The sequence below is a fragment of the Nothobranchius furzeri genome, chromosome 12, assembly GCF_043380555.1.
Source record: "Nothobranchius furzeri strain GRZ-AD chromosome 12, NfurGRZ-RIMD1, whole genome shotgun sequence".
Classification (NCBI taxonomy): domain Eukaryota; kingdom Metazoa; phylum Chordata; class Actinopteri; order Cyprinodontiformes; family Nothobranchiidae; genus Nothobranchius; species Nothobranchius furzeri.
The window spans coordinates 47,339,794-47,361,116 of NC_091752.1; the positions used below are offsets into that span (position 1 = coordinate 47,339,794).

Here is a 21,323-nt window from a genome sequence, read left to right on the forward strand (position 1 = left end):
GCTGTCCTTGTGTCATGCATTCACTTGTAATGTTTACATTCCAGCAAGAAGACAGAAGAAAGATGAAGAATGCTTTCCTTTTAATTAATCAAAGAACTCTATTTTAATAAAGCTAATCAAAACAACTGTTAGTCAATAATAACCATGTGACCGATCTGTGAAATCACAATGTTATGATTAATATGTTTAATGAGTAATATGACTTTGGTCTAACTGCACTAGACATCCTGATCCACGTAATGTCAACACATGACACATTGTTTACTCATCCAATCAGAACCTTCATTCTGAAGCGTGGCAGAGTTTCTGTGGTGTTTATTTAATCTGTCCACTGCGATTCGTCCAGAATCGTAAACAACCAAGATTAATAAAACAGAACAACGCCATTTTGAGTTCAGTATTCCGCCAGCTCTCAAGATCATCTGATGTCCATCATTACTAAGTGAAGTACGGACTGGCCATCTGTACGTTTTACTTTTAAGCTGAGAACCGTCAAGCTGGAAAATCCTGTCGTTGTTACCAACAAAACAACGGTTCCTTCAGAATAAAAGCTGAACTCGCTGACCCAAAGGGGGGTCCCTTTGACACTGTGAAACACCTGCCGTTTTTACCTGGAGACTATCCATAGACTGGTTTGTCGTGCTGCCGACGCTGTTTCATCGGCTCCAGTACCAAGAGGAGGGTCCGAGGACCTGGCAGCCTGATCTAACACGGGAGTCCCTGACAGGTAATGTAGAACGGCACAAGATAGCGTCTCATGTCTTTCCTGACTAAAGTTCAAATGTCGATCAGATAGGAGCAAAACATCATCTCCCACTCAGACTCGCTTCTCCAGACGGAGGTTCTGAACTGACATCGCACCAACACACACCACCTCATTACATTCCATTCGCATCCATCACTAGAGAGTTAGTCCTGTTAATTGTTTAAAATAATTTAGATAATAATTTTTTCTTAAACGTTCCGAGGTCTCTCTCTCTTCTCTTTTCTCAGTTCATACAAAGTGTTTAAATTAAATTTCCTGTAATAAAAAGAACACTCTTCTGATTTAAGAAAGCCCATTGTCCAGAGATGGGACCCATGCCAGGTATGGATCATTAATATCTCTGGTCATTAATTAAATTGTAATACCCTTCATTTCCATTACAATAAAAATAGCTTTCCAAGCGATTTACTTAATGCAACTTACCCTCTATCATCATTACAAAAGTAATGAATTAATGTGAATGTCAGATGAAAGTGGGCTGTCAAGCCAGATATCCAGATACTCATAGGAACTGACAAGTAACTGAGTTACAGTTGAAGATCATGAACTTTGGTTTACTTGTGTTTAAATGAAGATGAAGGTTGGAGAAGGCATGTTGAAGATAATTAAAGTTGTGCTGCAAGGAGGACAAAGCTGTGTTCAAGGAAGAACTGCATGCATATAAATTGGTGTTGTCTAAATATAAATGTATATGAGAACTGTCAACAGCATGAACAATGATCTTAATATAGATTCTGAATAAGGTTGGGCCAGTTATCGACCCTTGAGGAACGCCCATAGATAGAGGTAGAGGAGCAGATAGGTAACCCTCTGTTCTCACTAGTGTACAACCTAAGATATAGATAAGATCAGATTTTAGCTATACCTGCCAAATAGGCAGATGTGGAAGTGTCTGTAGAGTGGACCTCTGACCTTTACATATTTTTATTGCTTCAAAAATCAGTTGGAATCATTTAAAAAATCAATGTGATTTTCTGCAAACCCCAAAACCTAGTCTACTGCAAGGTGTAACCAGTCACTCTCCATCCATCCATTTTCATCCGCTTATCCGGAGTCGGGTCGCGGGGGCAGTAGCCTAAGGCGAGAGGCCCAGACTTCCCTCTCCCCAGCCACTTGGGCCAGCTCCTCTGGGGAGCCTCCCAAGGCGTTCCCTGGCCAGGTGAGACACATAGTCCTTCCACTGTGTCCTGGGTCTACCTTTAGGTCTCCTCCCAGTTGGACATGCCCGGATAACCTCACCAGGGAGGCGTCCAGGAGGCATCCTGACCAGATGCCTGAGCCACCTCAACTGGCCCCTCTCGATGTAGAGGAGCAGCGGGCCTACTCCGAGCCCCTCCCGAATGACTGAGCTTCTCACCCTATCTCTAAGGGAGAGCCCAGCCACTCTTCGGAGAAAACTAATTTCGGCCACTTGTATCCGCGATCTCGTTCTTTCAGTCACTACCCAAAGCTCATGACCATAGGTGAGGGTAGGAACATAGATCGACCGGTAAATCGAGAGCTTCACCTTCTGACTCAGCTCTCTCTTCACCACGACAGACCGGTACAACGCCCGCATCACTGCAGATGCAGCACCAATCCGCCTATCGATCTCACCCCGGCTTTCCACAGGAGCCGTCAGCAGCAAGTTACTGCAGCAGCACGTCATAGCTGCTGATAGGAACCGCTGTGGTCAACGGAACCTTTTCCACTGGAGCCGTCAGCAGCACGAGTCGGCCGCGTCTCAGGAGCAGCATGTCGCGGCCTTTACGCGCCGGTTCTATTTTCTACGCGCAACGCCTCTGAAACGGGTCAAGTTCAACATTTTTGGGGAAGGAAAGACAGGAAATCGGACGCGGAAATGGAGACAAGCTCCCGAGATTTTCAGAATAAAGAACGTACTGCCTTCCGGTTGCTTTACTTTTAAAAATGGTTACTAACTGTGCGGCCCTGTGAGAAGTTATCACATAGCTAGCGGTCTCCTTTGTTTTTCAGGTCCGTATTAGCGATTATAAAACGGACAAAACATAAAACACAAACCATGTTGTAATTTTCTCCTGCTTGTTGTTGTGTTTACTGATGAAGTCACTCGTGTGACTTCGTGCTCGGTCGGTGACAGCTGCTCCCCTGCTGCTTCGCGTCTCATGGGAAGGGCCAAGCAGCAGCTTACGCGAGCAAGACGTGCTGCTGCAGTAACGTGCTGCTGACGGCTCCCGTGGAAACCCGGGGTCACGCTCCAGTTTCCCTCACTCGTGAACAAGACCCCGAGATACTTAAACTCCTCCACTTGGGGCAGGACCTCATCCCTGACCCGGAGAAGGCATTCTACCCTTTTCCGAATCAAGACCATGGTCTCAGATTTAGAGGAGCTGATTCTCATTCCAACTGCTTCACACTCTGCTGCGAACCGCTCCAGCGAAAGCTGTGGATCACGTTCTTATGAAGCCAACAGGACCACATCATCTGCAAAAAGTAAAGACCTGATCCTCAGGCCACCAAAACGGATGCCCTCCACACCTTGGCTGCGCCTAGAAATCTTGTCCATAAAGGTTATAAACAGAATCGGTGACAAAGGGCAGCCTTGGCGGAGTCCAACTCTCACTGGGAACAAGCCCGACTTACTGCTGGCAATGCGGACCAAGCTCTGACACAGGTCATACAGGGACCTAACAGCCCGTATCAGAAGGCCTGGCACCCCATACTCCTGGAGTACCCCCCACAGGGCCCCCCGAGGGACGCGGTAAAACGCCTTCTCCAAATCCACAAAACACTTGTACAATGGGGCAAAAAAGTATTTAGTCAGCCACCGATTGTGCAAGTTCTCCCACTTAAGATGATGACAGAGGTCAGTAATTTACATCATAGGTACACTTCAACTGTGAGAAACAGAATGTGAAAAAAAATCCATGAATTCACATGGCAGGATTTTTAAAGAATTTATTTGTAAATCAGGGTGGAAAATAAGTATTTGGTCACTTCAAACAAGGAAAATCTCTGGCTCTCACAGACCTGTAACGTCTTCTTTAAGAAGCTTTTCTGTCCTCCACTCGTTACCTGTATTAATGGCACCTGTTTGAACTCATTATCTGTATAAAAAACACCTGTCCACAGCCTCAAACAGTCAGACTCCAAACTCCACTATGGCCAAGACCAAAGAGCTTTCGAAGGACACCAGGAAAAGAATTGTAGACCTGCACCAGACTGGGAAGAGTGAATCTACAATAGGCAAGCAGCTTGGTGTGAAAAAAATCAACTGTGGGAGCAATTTTCAGAAAATGGAAGACATACAAGACCACTGATAATCTCCCTCGATCTGGGGCTCCACGCAAGATCTCATCCCGTGGGGTCAAAATGATCATGAGAACGGTGAGCAAGAATTGCAGAACCACACGGGGGGACCTGGTGAATGACCTGCAGAGAGCTGGGACCATAGTAACAAAGGTCACCATCAGTAACACACTACAATGGCAGGGAATCAAATGCTAGACGTGTTCCGCTGCTCAAGCCAGTGCATGTCCAGGCCCGTCTGAAGTTTGCCAGAGAGCACATGGATCTTACAGCAGAGGATTGGGAGAATGTCATGTGGTCAGATGAAACCAAAGTAGAACTTTTTGGTATAAACTCAACTAGTCGTGTTTGGAGGAAGAAGAATACTGAGTTGCATGCCAAGAACACCATACCTACTGTGAAGCATGGGAGTGGGAACATCATGCTTTGGGGCTGTTTTTCTGCTAAGGGGACAGGACGACTGATCCGTGTTAAGGACAGAAAGAATGGGGCCATGTATCGTGAGATTCTGAGCCAAAACCTCCTTCCATCAGTGAGAGCTTTGAAGATGAAACGTGGCTGGGTCTTCCAACACGACAGTGATCCCAAACACACTGCCCGGGCAACAAAGGAGTGGCTCCGTAAGAAGCATTTGAAAGTCCTGGAGTGGCCTAGCCAGTCTCCAGACCTCAACGCCATAGAAAATCTGTGGAGGGAGTTGAAAGTCCGTGTTGCTCGGCGACAGCCCCAAAACATCACTGCTCTCGAGAAGATCTGCATGGAGGAATGGGCCAAAATACCAGCTACTGTGTGTGCAAAGACCTATAGTAATCGTTTGACCTCTGTTATTGCCAACAAAGGTTATGTTACAAAGTATTGAGTTGAATTTTTGTTATTGACCAAATACTTATTTTCCACCCTGATTTACAAATAAATTCTTTAAAAATCCTGTCATGTGAATTCATGGATTTTTTTTCACATTCTGTCTCTCACAGTTGAAGTGTACCTAAGATGTAAATTACTGACCTCTGCCATCATTTTAAGTGGGAAAACTTGCACAATCGGTGGCTGACTAAATACTTTTTTGCCCCATTGTATAAAATCAACATTGTTTTACTGAACAATCACACGATAATAAATCACAGTGCATTAAGTGCCAACCACAGCCCTAAGACATGTGTTGAACTTGCCCAAGTCCATACTTATGAGAGCACCATGTGAGTACCTGCGTGTCTACGTGCACTTGTATATGTAAGGTTTCTCTATAGGAGCGTCCAATAGAGAGTGTGAGGGGCCACAGATCTGACCCCCAGAGATGTGTCGGAGATGAAGGGAGCTCCAAGTCCGAGAGATCTAGGAGCTGCCCCAGAGCGCAGGGACCCCACGGAGACTGTAACCAGAAAAGCCCCAGCCCCCTCTCGAGAGGCGCAGAGGATTGCCCCAGAGGGTCACAACCAGCAGCCGGCAGAGTCCCGGGAGATATCAGCGGCAAAACGGCGTAAGCCTGCTGATGCCACCACACAACCTCACTTCCCCCCACTGCCCTCTGTGTCTAAGTGCAGTTTAAATTTTGAAGTGGGCACCGGCACTCAGGATGAGGCTGAAAGATCCCCATGCCAAATGCCGTTGAATGTGCTCACTCCCAAGGCCCTAAGTGTGTTTTTGCGTGGAATGTCAGTGGTGGAAGTGTTTAATGTGCAAATAAAATTGGGGGGCAGGCTGCCACAAGAATGTGGAAATGACATCCATACTTGCAGCCCTGACTTGCCCACCCCCCAAGGTCCTATGTGCATGATTGTGTGATGATGTGAAGGAGCAGGAGGAGATAAATGTATGGGGACAGGGAGGAATGGCTGGTTGGCCTAAGCCTTCCAGGGAGCCAGCTCCCCCACTGGCCCCAATAGGCACCTCTGTTCCCAAAATGGCCCCAGCCCATCTCGCTAGGGCCCAAAGCAACAGCATCGCAGAGCCTTACGGAGTCCGTGGGCACCAACCCAACCCCACCCCAGCAGAATATCTACTCCCATCCCTGCATTTCCTCAACTTCCAGAATATCTAAGACATGAGACATCCAGGTATGGTTGGGTCCTTCCCCTCCTGGACATCCCCCTCCCCGGTGATGGGACAGAGTTGTTATTATTTCAGAGGAGCCAAGGTCCACCTGAGGCCCCTGAGCCTGGGCCATGCATGTTCCTGCCTTCTTCCCAGCAGCATACAAGTCAGGACCCCGTCCCCAAGGCCCCGCCCAGATCCCCACACGGGGCCTGCCGCCCCCCACACCCCGAGCCCCCAGGGCCCCATTCAGGAGCAATGCAGCCACCCGGCAGCAACCCATGGCCACCGCCGAGATCCCCCAAGGGGCCCCACTCACAACCACCAGTAGTCCTTCCCCCAAATAGTAAATGGCCTGTATTTGATATAGCGCCTTATAGCGTCCTGGAACCCCCCAAGGCGCTTTACATCAAAATCAGTCATTCATCCATTCACACACACACATTCACACCCTGGTGGGGATGAGCTACGATGTAACCACAGCTGCCCTGGGGTGCTTTAACAGAGGCGAGGCTGCCAAGCACTGGCGCCACCGGTCCCTCCAACCACCACCAGCAGGCAACGTGGGTTAAGTGTCTTGCCCAAGGACACGGCGACAGACTGAGCGGGGCTCAAACCTGCAACCTTTCAATTATGGGGCGAGCACTTAACTCCTGTGCCACCATCGCCCACAGCAACCCAAGCACCTCCAGAGCGGGGCAGCAGCCGCCCAGCCCCAGACACACCCAGTGAACCCCCCTCCAGGGAATGTCTGGATACTCCAAACTCAAGACCCTCCACCCCATCACCCACATCCTCCCGCAGGACAATATTAATGACCCCCCATCATCGCTATGTGATGGAACCGATCAAAGGAGCCCAGAGAGATTGACTTGAAGTGGAAGCAGAGGCTGTCTCAAGTGTAATATGATCTAACAGAAGATTTCTATACTGGTTGATGCAAAGAGTATCTCTATTTTTCCAATTCATGAGGATAGTTTTCTTAGCGATGCATATGGCAGTCAGAACCACGCGAACCAAAGATGTTTCAATTGGGACATCGTCCAGGTTTCCCAGCAAACAAAGAGAGGGGGAAGTTGGGATATGACATTTAAGACACTTTGACAGGTCTTCACATACTCTACCCCAAAGACTTGTACCTTTTTACCGAGATGGAACGGAACCACAGGGTCGTCCTCGGCATGTAGAATCAGAACCGGACAGGAGATGTGGTTCACACTGGAAACAGACAAAAAGGTTTTTGTGGTGCCAACACAAGGACAGACAGACTTCCTTCTGGACATTAAAGTGTAACAAACAGAACCCAGATCAGTCTGACGTGTATCAGCGCAAAGACAAACTGGATCAGAACCAGAGGATGTCTGTGGTTTCCACCAAAATGGGAAGTGGACTCACTGGTACCTACTTCTCATCGCTGGTGAAGCAGATGTTGTTGGCACTGATGGAATCCAGAAAGAACCAGTCAAACCCAGGAAGGAACCGGTACACCTGTAACACAGACACAAATGACCCAACAGAAGGGGTAAGGCTGAAGGTAGGGGGTGGAGCTTTTAGTTACCATGGAGAAGGGGTGGCTCTTGGCTTCCTCCCTGATGTTTGTGAAGGGAGACTCTAAGACCAGAGCGTCAGGAGGACTTCCTGTAGCGGGAGGAATTGGATCACGTTCTACCAGGTTCTGATGAAGAACATTCAAAGAACCTGTGTGTGTGTGTGTCTAACCTCGGTCACACAGACGCTTCACCAGGTTTGTGCCGACACTGTAAAAAACAAAATTCTAACGTAATCCAAAAATGATTTAGAACACAGATTACCTTAAACGTGTGTGTGTTACCCTGTCCCCAGGGAGTGTCCCCAGATGTAAAGCGGTAAAGATTTCCCCATCTGCTGTTTCAGCCAATCATAAATGAACAAAGCATCATCTGTCATCGCTCCTTCAGACGGGTATCCATCTGAATCTCCCCAGCCTGCTCTCTCACACACACACACACACACACACACACACACACACACACACACACACACACACACACACACACACACACACACACACACACACACACACACACACACACACACACACACACACACACACACACACACACACACACACACACACACACACACACGTCATAGGCCAGCAGCAGGAGTGTGTCCAGCTGTCCTCAGACCCAGGTCTCACCTCTGTAATCAAACGCCACCACATGGTAACCCAATGAACTGAGAACCTGAAGAAAGACAACCACAGAGATGTGTCAGGTGGTATCGCACAGCCAATCAGGTCAGGTTCTGGATGATGAACTATTGAATGATCGGTTGGAACCTCCACCTTGTACAGTTGCACCCGGTGGTCTCCTCCTCTGGTCCCTGAGTTTCCATGAAGATACAGAATGACAGGGTGGGTGGAGCTAAACATGGATTTGAACCAGTCTCCATCTTTACCTTGAGAGTCTCTCCACATGTGGGCTGGAACCGTGTGCCTGAAGGAGACAGAAGACGGGTTCCTGTGCTTTTATGATTGTGTGCTAGTCTATAATATAGATCTAGACAGACCAGACGCAGCAAAGGGTCTAGCCACGCTCCACAGGAGCCTCAGCAGGTCTTCCACTGGCCAGATTGGTTTTGTGTTATGCCAGTCACATAGCTCTTGGTTTGGTGGGCTGGATGATGTAACAGAGTGGGACAACAAAGATGGCGGCGGTTCATTTGAAACAGCTTGGGCATCAACTCTGGACTATTAAGACCTGGGGTTTTCTTTGAGTGATGAGCAGATAGAGGTTCTGAAGTTTATTTAGATAATAACGTATCTGTGTCTTCTCCAACAGCGTAGGGTGGACCGCCCCGCTGACTGTAGTGGTGAGAATGTCACGTTGTTCGTAGAACGTGGAGACAGTTTGGAAGACAACCGTACATTTTACCCCACGACTGAGCTGCGTCCATGGGTCATGGCCTGACTAGGGGTGTTTCTCAATTTCAAGGCGCCTTGATACAAGGTTACTGTCCTTCCTTGGTCAAAGAAAACTGCTAAATGGAACAGACTTAGGTCACGTGACCGCGGCTTCCACGGCAATCTTGTGACACGGGAGATAACGGCCCTGTTCGAGATGAGCCAGTTCTGCTCAGATTAGATCAGCGGCCATCCACTGATAATTCCATTTTCTAAGTGGTTTTTAAAATATCTTCTACAACCCAGCAAAGATTCTGCAGTGCTTGCTGACATTCCATGGGGACAACATGTCAGTCTATGATGCCAAACAAAGTTTTCTTTTGATAAGACTGCAGGATTGCACACTCTCATAAAGAATGAACTTTTATAATAATGAATACTGACTGATGAAATACGTAAATAATCATATAAGTATGAACAAGGTGTTAAATTAAATATTTTGATCTGTGCCAAAATAATAAGGCTGAAATGAGTATGTCCTTTGTAGGGACAGCATATGTGTTATTTGGGTGCTTTTAAAGCTTGATATACTACACTACACTTTGACCAATATGATGTGAATTTCGATATAAATATGGAAATCCAGTCTGATTGGTCTTTGAATGTTTAACCAGAAGATTTAGAATTCTTTGTTTATTCAGGGATTGTCAGACACTTCCTATTAATTCAAGAAGAGAGTCAAGTTTATAAAAAGTAAGAAATTTATTTTCTAGACAATTAAAACGTGACAACCAGGACACTTTGTGATGCATGAATCTAAGTGGATGGAATGTGAGGTGTGATGATGTGTGAATGTGATGTTATCAGAACCTTCGTCTCTGAAGAAACTGAGTTCTGTGTGGGAGTGAATTTGGCTTGCTGTAACCTATAGTGACGGTTTATAAAACCACATCAGACACAATCTGTCGAGTCTATGTACCCTTATCTGAGACGCTCTTTGGATCCGAGATGTCGGGGAGTCGGTGGACCCCATGGTACCGAAGTCCGTAGAGAAACTGCAGTACGACCAGGTCAGTCCAGAATCTTCTCCAGGTCACGACAAACAGGTGGACTTGTTTTCCGTCTTAGGAATAACTCTTAAGATGTTGAAGCTGGTTCAGCTTTATTCTGAAGGAACTGTTTGCGGTCAGCTGTAGCATGCAACAGGTTTTAGACAGCTTGTCAAAAGATGCTCTGTGTTAAAGAGGTTTTGCTCCGGATGGCCGGTCCGAAGCTTTCTCAAGAACTGACTCTCGGTGAAGTGAGCTCTGTTTTAATGATCGCCATATTGTGATTTACTAACAAATCAGAATTTGACATGTAAAAAGGGTTTTACCAACAAACCTCAGAAAACACACCTTGTGTCAGATACAGGGGTTCTGATTGGTGGACCAGAAAGCAATGTGTCATATTAGTTTAACCTTGTCATCGTCACGTGTCTGAGTGTGTGCAGGGGCATGTCCAGGGGGTGGCCTGGGGTAGCACATGCCACCCTTGGAATCTAATTGGCCACCCCAGGTGCCACCACACTAATTTACCTTTAAATGAGCTTTTCATTGTCCACAAAAGGCTTGGGGGTAAAACAACAAAAAGCAAAACCATTGGTGCCACCCATGCACAAAGTTGTGCCTCACCTGGGCCACCCCATTTTAAAAGATCTGGACACGCCACTGAGTGTGTGAGCTGTCAGTAGATAGTGATTCACTTGTTAAATCTAACTTTACTCATCATAACATAATAATAATTTCAACCACAGTAATTTAAGCACATATTAATCAAAACATTATTATTCTTCAACCAATATTGCACATTCAACCATTTGATTATTTACTCCTTTTGTTCATTATATGATTCAATTATGAAAGTTCATCCGTCTTGTCCTGTGAAGCGAAGCAGTCTTAGATAAGAGGGAGCTTGCGAGGGACCTTGGGCAAGCACGGTATCTTTCTTGCAGATTAAAGCCCCAGTTAAGACTTATGTCTCCATGTGACCCAATGCTGAAGAGGTCGACCTGTAGATGGAAAAGCAGACAATTTCTGGAGGCTACACCTTGCAATGATCCATTTGTTTTATAATCAGTCTACTTGACAAGCTCACACACACACGTGCATATCTCCACAAGCATACAGTAAAAGTCAAGACACAAAGAGATTTTCTTATCCACAAATCAGAGCATCTTTTATCTGAAGAAGGAATGTTTCTGAGCTTTGTTTGGTAAAACCTCCTTAACAAGGCACAATGTGATTGTACCATGGATGCTAATGACTGTAAAGACATACCGGTTTTTCTCCTTGAAGCATCAACATGTTCCATCTTTGTTGAAACACCTGCCTTCTGCATCAAGCTTTCTCTTCCTGGACATTTTAGGATAATTTGTGGATAATTATTTTCTCTTGTTGCATTAATTTAACACGAATGTGGATACACTGCAACCTAGTGGAGAAATACTGTCACTGCACTACTAACACAATCGCCATGCATTATGGGAAATGTAGTTTATAGCCAATGTAGAATTTCAAGCAGCATAGACCTATTTTAAGACACTTGGGTGCTCTCGCGGACCACATAAAATGATGTGGAGGGCCACATCTGGCCTGCGGGTTTTGTGTCTGACACATGCTCTAGTTCAGGGGTGTCAAACTCAAACTCACACGGGGCCGAAATGAAACTCTGGGACGGAGTCGAGGGCCAAACTTAATATTTTTTGAAAAAGTGACGGCAAATTTGCACATTTTCTTTATCAACATGTATGCAATTTTGAACCTTTAAATTTGGAAACAAACATATTTCTGCATTAACACTGAATGTGGAATAACCAAATTACACACGAGCAAGTCAGTTTTAAATAAAAGGCATCAGTGGTATTCATTACTTGTGGTATAATCAGCATTTTTAAAATCTATTCAGGATTTATGTTTTCTTGTTTATTCATTTTTCTTATTTTTTATTCTCCTTTTTTCTCCTGTAATAAGTGTCATGACTGCTGTGACATCTAGCTTTCCCCACTGAGGAACAATAAAGGGATTTTCTATTCTATTCATCTATGTGCAGCCTTTCCACTTCCTGTTTACTGTAGGTTAAATCTTTTCTCACGTGCCAACAACAAAATAAAAGTATTATTTTATCTTAAATGAAAATGCAACATCTCACCTGTTAACTTTCATGTTTTGGAGCAGAAAAAGAGCATAAAACCAACATATTTAAAGCTCAGTTTGCTCCACTGGTTTACTGTGATGCTCACCTGTTCCAGCCAGATACCTGCATCATGGGGTTGATCTGAGCTGAGGAGGATACTCCTGTTGTTTTGTTCATCTTCATCATAATAATGACAACATTAGATGACAACAGATGCTCACATAGGTTTGTGCTGATGAACATGTCTGAGCAGCTTGACCACGTTGTTGTGTGTCGGGGAGGAAACACAACGACAGCGACCACAGAGTCATGCTGATTTGAGCGTGTCGCTGCTCGCTGGAGTTATATCGGCTCTGTCTGGACGTTATTTGGAAAACTTTCTCTTTCAGTCGTGAACACATTACTGAGCGGCTAGAATCTCCGTTTCTGGGCTTCAACGTCAGAAAACAGCTGAGTGAACTCGGCGCTGAGTGAACTCGGCGCTGAGTGCGACGAGTATTTAGTTTGTCCGAGACAGCGGAGCTGCAGACACCGGCAGCAGGCGCTGGAAAAAACACAAAGGAGGGGGCGCGTCGGCTCCGCGCTAACGCCGCAAAGCATCATGGGAGTTGAAGTCTTTGCGGTAAAATCGGCCAGCGGGCCAGTTTTAATATATTTTTGATATTTATCTCGCGGGCCACATAAAAATGCTCCGCGGGCCTTGAGTCTGACATATGTGCTCTAGTTTATAGCAGACCAAATTCTTTTACAATCAGAACTCACAGGTTCTTCCAGATACAAAAGTTCTGATAAATATCACATGCCATCCACACAAATACATCCATCACATATCGTTATTCATAACTTGTAATGAATTATAATTAGTCTAGAAAATAAAGTTTATTTTCAATTATATCCTTGACTCTGTCTGAATTAATAAGAAGTGTGTTTATGGTCACTGAATAAGCAAAGAATCCTAAATTCTTCTGGTTAAACATTCAAAGATAAATCAGGTTGATATTCTATATTTATATAGAATCATCACATTTTATTGGTCATAGTTTAACCCCTCAATTTCACTACATATGCACATGTCTACAATATCAGTGTTTCCCTTACATAGGTGTAGCCGTGGCGGCCTGCCACAACTGAAATCCCAGCGCCACGCCTACAAGATCCCAAGTTTTATTTTTTATTTTTTAGCGCTGTTTACCGAAGAAGCAGCGGGAGCTACTCTGTTGTTGCTTATGATCACAGCCGGCAGGCAGCATGGAGGAGGAGGAGGCAGGGCAGGGTGGTTACAGCATACGTTACCGAGTTCAAATTAGAAAGGTAGCAGTGGACATAATGCTTTTTGGTTTACATGTTTCAATAGCATTAAGACAGATGAGTGTTGATGATCTTGGCAGGGTTTCCCCCAGTGCTCATTAGCCTGGCGGCCCACCAGGTTTTCCTCCTCCTGCCAGGCTTAGCGTCACTTATAAATGTAAAATTGATTGTTTTGCATGTCTGACTTTAACCGCATCTAATACTGTATTACGGTGTGAGCGCAACAGCGACAACTTAAGATCGATGTGTGAGCAGCGTGAGAGGTCGAGTGTTTTTGATCTGAACCCTTAAAACCTCCAGCAGGCTACGCTGCACTTTTGACGTGTTAGCATGCGGCGCTAACAACTTAGCGACGTGACATGTCTTACACAAAGCGTAAAAACATGTTGGACACTTCTGAAGCGGAAAAATAAAACTTATTCTTAAGCAGAGCATAACTTCGCCTCGTTCACCGTCTGCCGAGCCGGTGTCGGTACAAGATCTGCTCGGGTGCAAGATCGGCTCGGAGTCCTTCGACTGCCGATGACGTCAAAGTACGGCAAACCCACTCGGACAAAATACACTACACATCTATACTGTTAGAAAGAATTTAGCAGTTTCGTTATTAAAATAATGTTTCTTAAGACGTAAGTTTGTGTTTATAATGGTATTTGTAAAATAAAACACTATTTTACTCATAATGTTGAACTCCTCTTTGAGCACATCCCTTGAAGGATCATAGGTATTAGCAACACCTGTGAAATTGTATTTGCAGGAAAGAAGTGTGTCCCGTTTATTGAAGTATTTTGTGTTTAGTTTTTGACGTCTTGTCCATGCGTAGTTCAGTTATGCTCATAGCTGCTAGCCAAAACTCTGGAGTTAAAAGTTTTCTGGCAAATACCTGTCTGTATTTATTTGATTGATGGTAGTTTTACTTTCTATTAGACTCCAAATGTAATCATTTGGCATGTTTCTAATTCATAATTTGTAAGAATGTAATCGGTGATATTAGCATTAGCATTCCTATGGGTTTTTCCATGTATATTAGCATTGCGCTAACCACTCGCTGCCAAATTGCAGCCTTTGCGATTAGAAAATCTCCTTTTGTCACATCGCAATTTAATTGCACATGCAGTTATCGTTCAGCCCTAATATACATGCAACTCTATGCTAAAAGTGTATTTTCAAAGAGGTAATGATGGATTTCTTTGTAAAAGTTGTCCATCTTTCCAACAGAAAGATTTGCCTGGACCAACGTAACGTGATTACGTAATTCCGTAAGGTTCATGTTCAGCCAATCAACTACTTTGACGTCATCGGCAGTCGACGGACCCTGAGCCGATCTTGCATCCGAGCAGATCTTGTACCGACACCGGACTGAGCTAGATAACATTGACCCATTGCTAGTTTGCATAGCCACTGGGCTGCCCTGTGACTGCCTGATGGAAAATCAGCGGGTTTCATCAGACTCGTAAAGTTCCTTGTTTTTGTCGGGGACCCCCTGTATTTTACCGCTCCCTCCTGCAGTCTTCCCCTATTAAAATTTAAAATGATTCTGTAAATTTGTGTATCAATTGAAAAAATATCTGCCTCTGCCACCTGCAGTAAATGTAGGAAAGACCGTCTTGTCTTCCAATTTCCAAATAATACGAGGTGCATTCATCTGTGTATCTCCTTTGATCTGCTTTAGTGATGTTTTCAGCACCAGAATAATGAAGCAAAGAAACAGATTCCCGAGTTTATGTTAGTAATTGAATTTATTAGGTGCATCTGACCTGTTCTACTTTTCTCTGAAATGAGATCAAATCAGTGCTTCTATGGGTTGTCTCCTCTCTGCCCTAGAAAATGTTATTTTACTATAATGTTCACTGTAATCCATCCTGATGTTCTAAACAAATAAATTAAATCAAAGATATTGGTCAATAATGCCAAATATGTAAATTTGTGTTTGTCATTTTAATACTGGCTTAAAAATACTTCATTAAGTCTACTAAGCTAGGGTGTAGAACGTTTTTAATAGGGCCAGCCCAGTAATGACCTGGGACCAAAATAAAGGGGGCAGAAAGTAAAATAAAGGGGGGCAGAAGAGATGTTTTTCCAGACGCCAAGAAAAATTAGCTGCTGGCTTATGATCCGCCATTCTTTTGAAAATACTGTATATTCTGGGAAATGTTTGACCAAGGCTAGGCTACAATACACCTCCTGTGTAACCTTGCTCAGCTGGCTAAACGGCTAACAAACGGAGAGCACATGCCTCGGTAGAAGATGAACATTGGAACACGCCTTGGCGGCTCCTGATGACGTATCTCCTAGGCAACCGAGGCGGGGCCAAGACATCAAGGCAAGGCTCCTTGGCATTGAGAAACACTCTATATATGCACACTGATGTAGCGACATAAATGGCCTCATTTGTGACCCAAAGGTCATACTTCCTCGGCTGGGTCAAGCTGTCCTGGCTGTACTTCTATCTACAGGAGACGCAAAGTCTGCTGTAAACCATCTTTAATCTGACTGCCTTTATCTGACTGTTGTTCCATCTGCAAGACAAAGGACACCATGATTTAAAATAATTATTTTTAATAAACTCTTTTCACTGTCTATTACATTGTTCATAAATAATCATCAAGGTTCATTATAAATGTATTTAATTACTGAAATGAATAATTATTCTTTGGTTAATAATAATAATTATTTATGATAATCAGTAATGTTTAACAGTGACAAGAAGATTACTGTACGTATACACACCAAGCAGGACACAGTAAATCAGGTTAAGGTTAACTGCACTCACATGTCTTTGTTCCATAACACCAGAACTTTCTAACTTGGGAGGGCGTGTTCTGAGGTATGTTAAAACCTAAATTCCTCAGTTCAAGTTCAGTTCTTGAGCTCACCAAAATTCTCCCCGTGGCACGAGTCCAGAGGATCGAGTCGGCCGTTCAAAACCTCTACTAAAGCTTTTCTGTCAAGCCGATAGAATTGCTTCCAATAGAAACGCCATCTGCAACAAGCTGACGCAAAACTCCTTCAGAGTTAATCTTAAGACACAAACCATCCACCTGTGTACCTGCGGCAACTCTAGGACCAGAGAGTCTGTACCACTGGTCTACCCTACCGGACCGAGAACCCAGAGGCTGATCAACATCCTCCCTTGACCTCCAAATCCAAACAGAGGGTTGTCTGAACGGTGAGGTAGAACACAAGATGGATGCCTGTTTTATTAAGAAATAATTTAGCTTAGCTGCAAACCAAATTCTTTCACCCAGAACGCGTTTTTCTCTCTCTAAGATGAAAACCTTCTGAGACCTACATTCACACATTCAAACACACACACTTCATTTTTAGTTTTCATCAAGACAGACTGCTTTAATACCAAGTTTTAATACCAAAGCTTTTATAAACTGTCATTAATGAATTGTCTTTTAAATTGTCATCTTTAAATTGTTAGTAATAAATTCTTAACTTTTTAAACCTGACTCTTCTTTGAAATAAAACAAAGAGTGGTGTATATTTGGTCACTGAACAGGCAAAGATCTCTTTAGATCTTCTGAATTAACAAATAAATTTTTGCTATTAAATTAAATCTCTTAAATTAAATATTAATCTTTTGATGAAATATAGACCAAGTCAGTTGGTGTATGAACTTCTATTGATTATATAAATATCCGTGATATAAGTTTCATTGCCAGTTCGTTTGATCTTTCTCAGAATTTAACAAAGCTGAATAGCAACAGCGTTAAATGCTAGTTATGTAGATTAACAATGCTACACTGGCAGCCTAAGCCACACCCATCTACTTCCTGTCCATGGGTCGCCTGCTGCCATTTAAATGAGCGGGAACCTATGAGAGGATAGAAGTTACGGTCTGATCCCTCACATGTGATGCCGTGTAGGCACTGATGTTTGACGGGCGGCTAAAGTTCTTTTAGGTTGTGTGAAAACATGTAGACACGTAGTCTCACCAGACACGGAGAAGGAGAGAAGAATGGTTTAGCGAGCTTCGCCTGCTTGTTCCAGGACGACAGACCGAGCATTAAAGGTGGAGAAAACCACCTTAAATCTGGTCATGTGATCAGAAGCAGCTACACTGGGGGAGGAGAGGTCTGCTGTGATGTCATACATGACACGTCTGACCTGTGCTTGTTTTATTACCAGGTTTTACAAGACAGTCAAAATCAGAATCATTTATCTTTTAAAAAGAAGTACAACACAGATGTAATACTTTACAGTAAGTATACAAACAACTGTACAAAACTACAGCCTAGAGGCTCTTTTATGCAATGTCAGGAATGCAGAACTGTCAAGTACACAGGTGGCAGAAAAAATACTCTAATACTTTCAATTGAACTTTGTTTTTCACCTTGTTAGATCACTTAAAGGAAGTACTTTACTGGTGTGACCATATATGTACCTTGCTCTCACGAGTCAAACTGACTAAAATGACATACGTGATGCTGTTCCTCGGTGAGTAATGTGAGAGCTAAAAGGGTTACAGCGGTAACTTTAGGGTCATGAGACCACGAACGTATGTTCTTACAACTCACAGCTGCTCAACAGAAACAAAGTCCTCCAGATTCTGAAGCAGAACATGAAAACAACATGAATGATGAAAACTTTAATAAAATTTGTGGAGAAACAGCTGAAGAGGGCGTCCGGCGTTGCCATGGAAACATGTAAACTATGAGCACTCTAGCTAAACAGCTCCAGCTACAGCTTTATTCAAAGAGCTCGTGGTCTCTGTTGTGGTATCTCTGTAGTCCTCAGAGGCATGGATGAATAATTATCGCTCCGTCTGGATGAAGAACAAGGCTCTGTATTTTCCTTCCATCGTTTATTTGGCATTGATTAACAGGGTCTGCCTGTGGATGCATGTGAGTCTTGATTGCCGATAGGGGATTGAATCGTAGGTGGAGCCGGCAAAACCAGGAGGGGAGGGGGGTGCTAGGTCAAGCAGAGATGTATCAGGAGAACCCAGATGTTCTAAAGTGGCTTCCTGTAATACCCCCTGGCACCTGGCAAACTAGAAAAAGGTGAGCACGCCCTGTTTAGAACGTGGAATGGCAGCAGGAACGGCCAATCACATGTTAGCAAGTATCTGCACAGCCAATAGATGAGCTTATGGAGGGTTCTACTGAGAAACAGCTGTTATTTCTGCCTGGTCCTGATTCTCCATAAGTGTCTACTTAAGACAGTGTAAGATCTGTCCCCCAAAAACTATGTCCATGGTGGCACCAATAAGTAATCCACATCAACAGTGTATGAAAACTGTGCGTGTGTGTGTGTGTGTGTGTGTTCAGTACCAGACTCCTATCTTCTGGCCCATCACTGGCTCCATGTAGAAGTTGTGTGTGTGGTTCAGTCCCTGATCGAGCGGCCGCTTCAGGTCGATGAAGTAAGGCCTCCTCACTAGAGCCAACAGCACAGGTGGGTCACATGATCGCTCACGTGTAAAGACCGCCATAACGCTCCCATCTGAGTGGGACCAGGCTAAACCCTGAGAGGATCCCAGATCAGTCTACTCACCAAAGTTAAGGAAGACCAGCTTAGCCTGGATGGAGGGGAAGAGTTTAATTATGAAAGGGATGGAGATGTAGACGAGCAGCAGGACCATCATTATCCTCTTCATCCTCCCCATCACACCTAACCTGAGGACAGACACACACAGCCTTCACCTCCTGTCTCACTCCACCTGCCACGGCTTCAACCAATCACATCTCAGCTTCCTTTACCCCTTTGATGCATAATGGTCACCACAGTGGACACTAGGGCTGAACGATCTATCGTTTTTTTGACCGAAATTGCGATTTCAAACATAATGATCACATGACCGTCAAAGCTGCAATTTTAGCGGTTTTGACTGATCCAGGATCAGTTGTGCAACTTTTTTTTTTCTGATGGCACACGTTAATTCAAACAAGCTAACGTGTCAGAATGAGTGCGTCTCTCACGGAGCTGACGTTTTAGTGAGGAAAAACTCAGACGGCTTCGGAAAACGTGCAGCCAGCCTGCCGCGGCAATGCAGGGAAAACTGTGCATTTTTAATTTAATACATTTAAAAGCTGTTTCTACCTGCAGATTTCCTCCACGCATTTTTGGAGTAGAACATGTTTTATAAAGCTCTCTCGATAAAAATCACAAGCACAAGTTGCTTCACAAACACATTAAAAATAAAAAAGGTAACAATGGGAGAAAATATTAATTCCTTTAACTGTTTTTATTTTATGATTAAACAGTAAATATTAATGTGAATGATTTGTTGTACTAGATTAGAATCTAGACCATCTTTTCACTTAATCTACAGGATGGCTTGGCAGGCTAGTGTTGGACCTTTGTTTGCAGAAAATTGTTAAATGAACCGAAATCCCAATTTCTGCTACAAAATTGCAATTCAATCTTTTCCTAAAATCGCTCAGCCCCAGTGGACAGGTACTCAAAATTGTTATTTATTTTTATTTTTTGCTATTACGCACAGCTGTTGAAGACTTTATTGCATTAGAGCCTTCCATTTGGACTTCAGTAACTCAAGCCAACATGTTTCATGTTCAGAATGCACGCGGTCTGCTGTGGTGGACATGTAATAAATTATTTGTAAACTACCGTAAATCCTCTAATACAGGCCGGTATTCAATTATTCAATTAAAGGCCGGGTCTCCAATTTTGGCCGGTGTCGGAGTCAGCGGAGGTAAATAATGGCCGGTCTCTTATTGTGGCCGGATGGAATGTGGTAACAAGCAAGTACGAGAGTCTCAGCGGCAGGGTTATAGTCCCCAAATCAACCAGCAGGAGGCAGTAGGGGTTCGCGCAGACCTTCATTAGGCTTTTTCTTCAGGCTTTGTAACGCTTCAGACACGATCCTCTATCACGCTCCTACCACATAGAGTCACGGTGTCAGTTAACCATGCTAATTCAACCCGCTCCACAGAACACACATCACCTTCCCTGTGACTTACATAACACTCACACAACACGCAAATCAGCACATAGGAACTAGCAGAACGATAGGAAACACATAAAACACAATACCCAGAATGCACCTGGCTTACAACCCCAGCCAGGTCATTACACTATCAAGTTCAAAGAGAACGTGCTGATTATGCTGCAGAACACTCTGGAGAGCAGCAGTAGGGGGTGTATGAACTACAGTAATCCCTCGTTTATCGCGGTAGATGCGTTCCAGACCTGGCCGCGATAGGTGAAAATCCGCGAAGTAGGGACTCCCAGCATGCCCCTCGCGGGGATTCCCTTCACGTCGCACCTACGTCACAAACCGCGGCTATAAACGGAAGTCGCCTTTACAGCTCAGTCATCGTTTCTTCAGATTCATGATCAGAGTTTCCAACCTACCAATCAATCCAACGAACTATCAGCTCATAGTAAGTTATCTTACTTACTTCTGGAAAGCCCGGCATTTCCGTGTCACTTCGTTGACGCTCGAACGCTCGGGGGTTTCCTAGAGCAGCCGGCGTTTCACCGACGCTATCACTTCCGCGTCTGTGAAACCACGCTCCCGTAGGTACTGACACGCGATCGTTCATGTCAGTTCATTTCCTTTAATGTTTTATGTCTTTTATTTGCGCCTGATGCGTTTCGCTGCATGCTGTGGAGCGGGGCGCTGCGGGCATCACCTTGTTCTCCGACGCACAGATCACTGATACGGCCGCCAAACAGCAAGCACTCCGCTGTTTTTGCGGTCGGTAGATCTTTTAGAACTGCAGTTCAAAGGTAACTCATAAGGTGAATATATATGAACCCAGGCAGCAGCTTTTCTTTAGGATTGAGAGGAGATGCAGGAAGATAATAAACAGACAGGACAGAAAAATAGTCAAATAAAAACAAGTTAGTTTTTGTACCTGGTGGTTGCAACAAACAGACACCATTGAAGGTAATCAGAAGTGAGGAACAGAAAATGAAATA

General features: G+C 44.3%; 1 protein-coding gene across 2 annotated transcripts in view; it reads right to left on the reverse strand.

The window, feature by feature from the left end:
* Window positions 1-21,323, reverse strand: part of abhd12 (abhydrolase domain containing 12, lysophospholipase) — a 40,722-nt gene that overhangs the window by 6,197 nt on the left and 13,202 nt on the right. Inside the window, exons 2-10 of one of the 2 annotated variants that reach the window (XM_054750431.2) lie at window positions 18,933-19,054; window positions 18,710-18,815; window positions 8,391-8,541; window positions 8,244-8,289; window positions 7,896-8,028; window positions 7,784-7,821; window positions 7,623-7,702; window positions 7,470-7,552; window positions 7,189-7,282 (exon numbers count right to left, since the gene is read on the reverse strand). In XM_054750431.2, the coding sequence (XP_054606406.1) occupies window positions 7,189-7,282; window positions 7,470-7,552; window positions 7,623-7,702; window positions 7,784-7,821; window positions 7,896-8,028; window positions 8,244-8,289; window positions 8,391-8,541; window positions 18,710-18,815; window positions 18,933-19,054 (853 nt within the window). The remainder of the gene's footprint in view (window positions 1-7,188; window positions 7,283-7,469; window positions 7,553-7,622; window positions 7,703-7,783; window positions 7,822-7,895; window positions 8,029-8,243; window positions 8,290-8,390; window positions 8,542-18,709; window positions 18,816-18,932; window positions 19,055-21,323) is intronic. The other variant, XM_054750432.2, reaches the window with a different exon arrangement.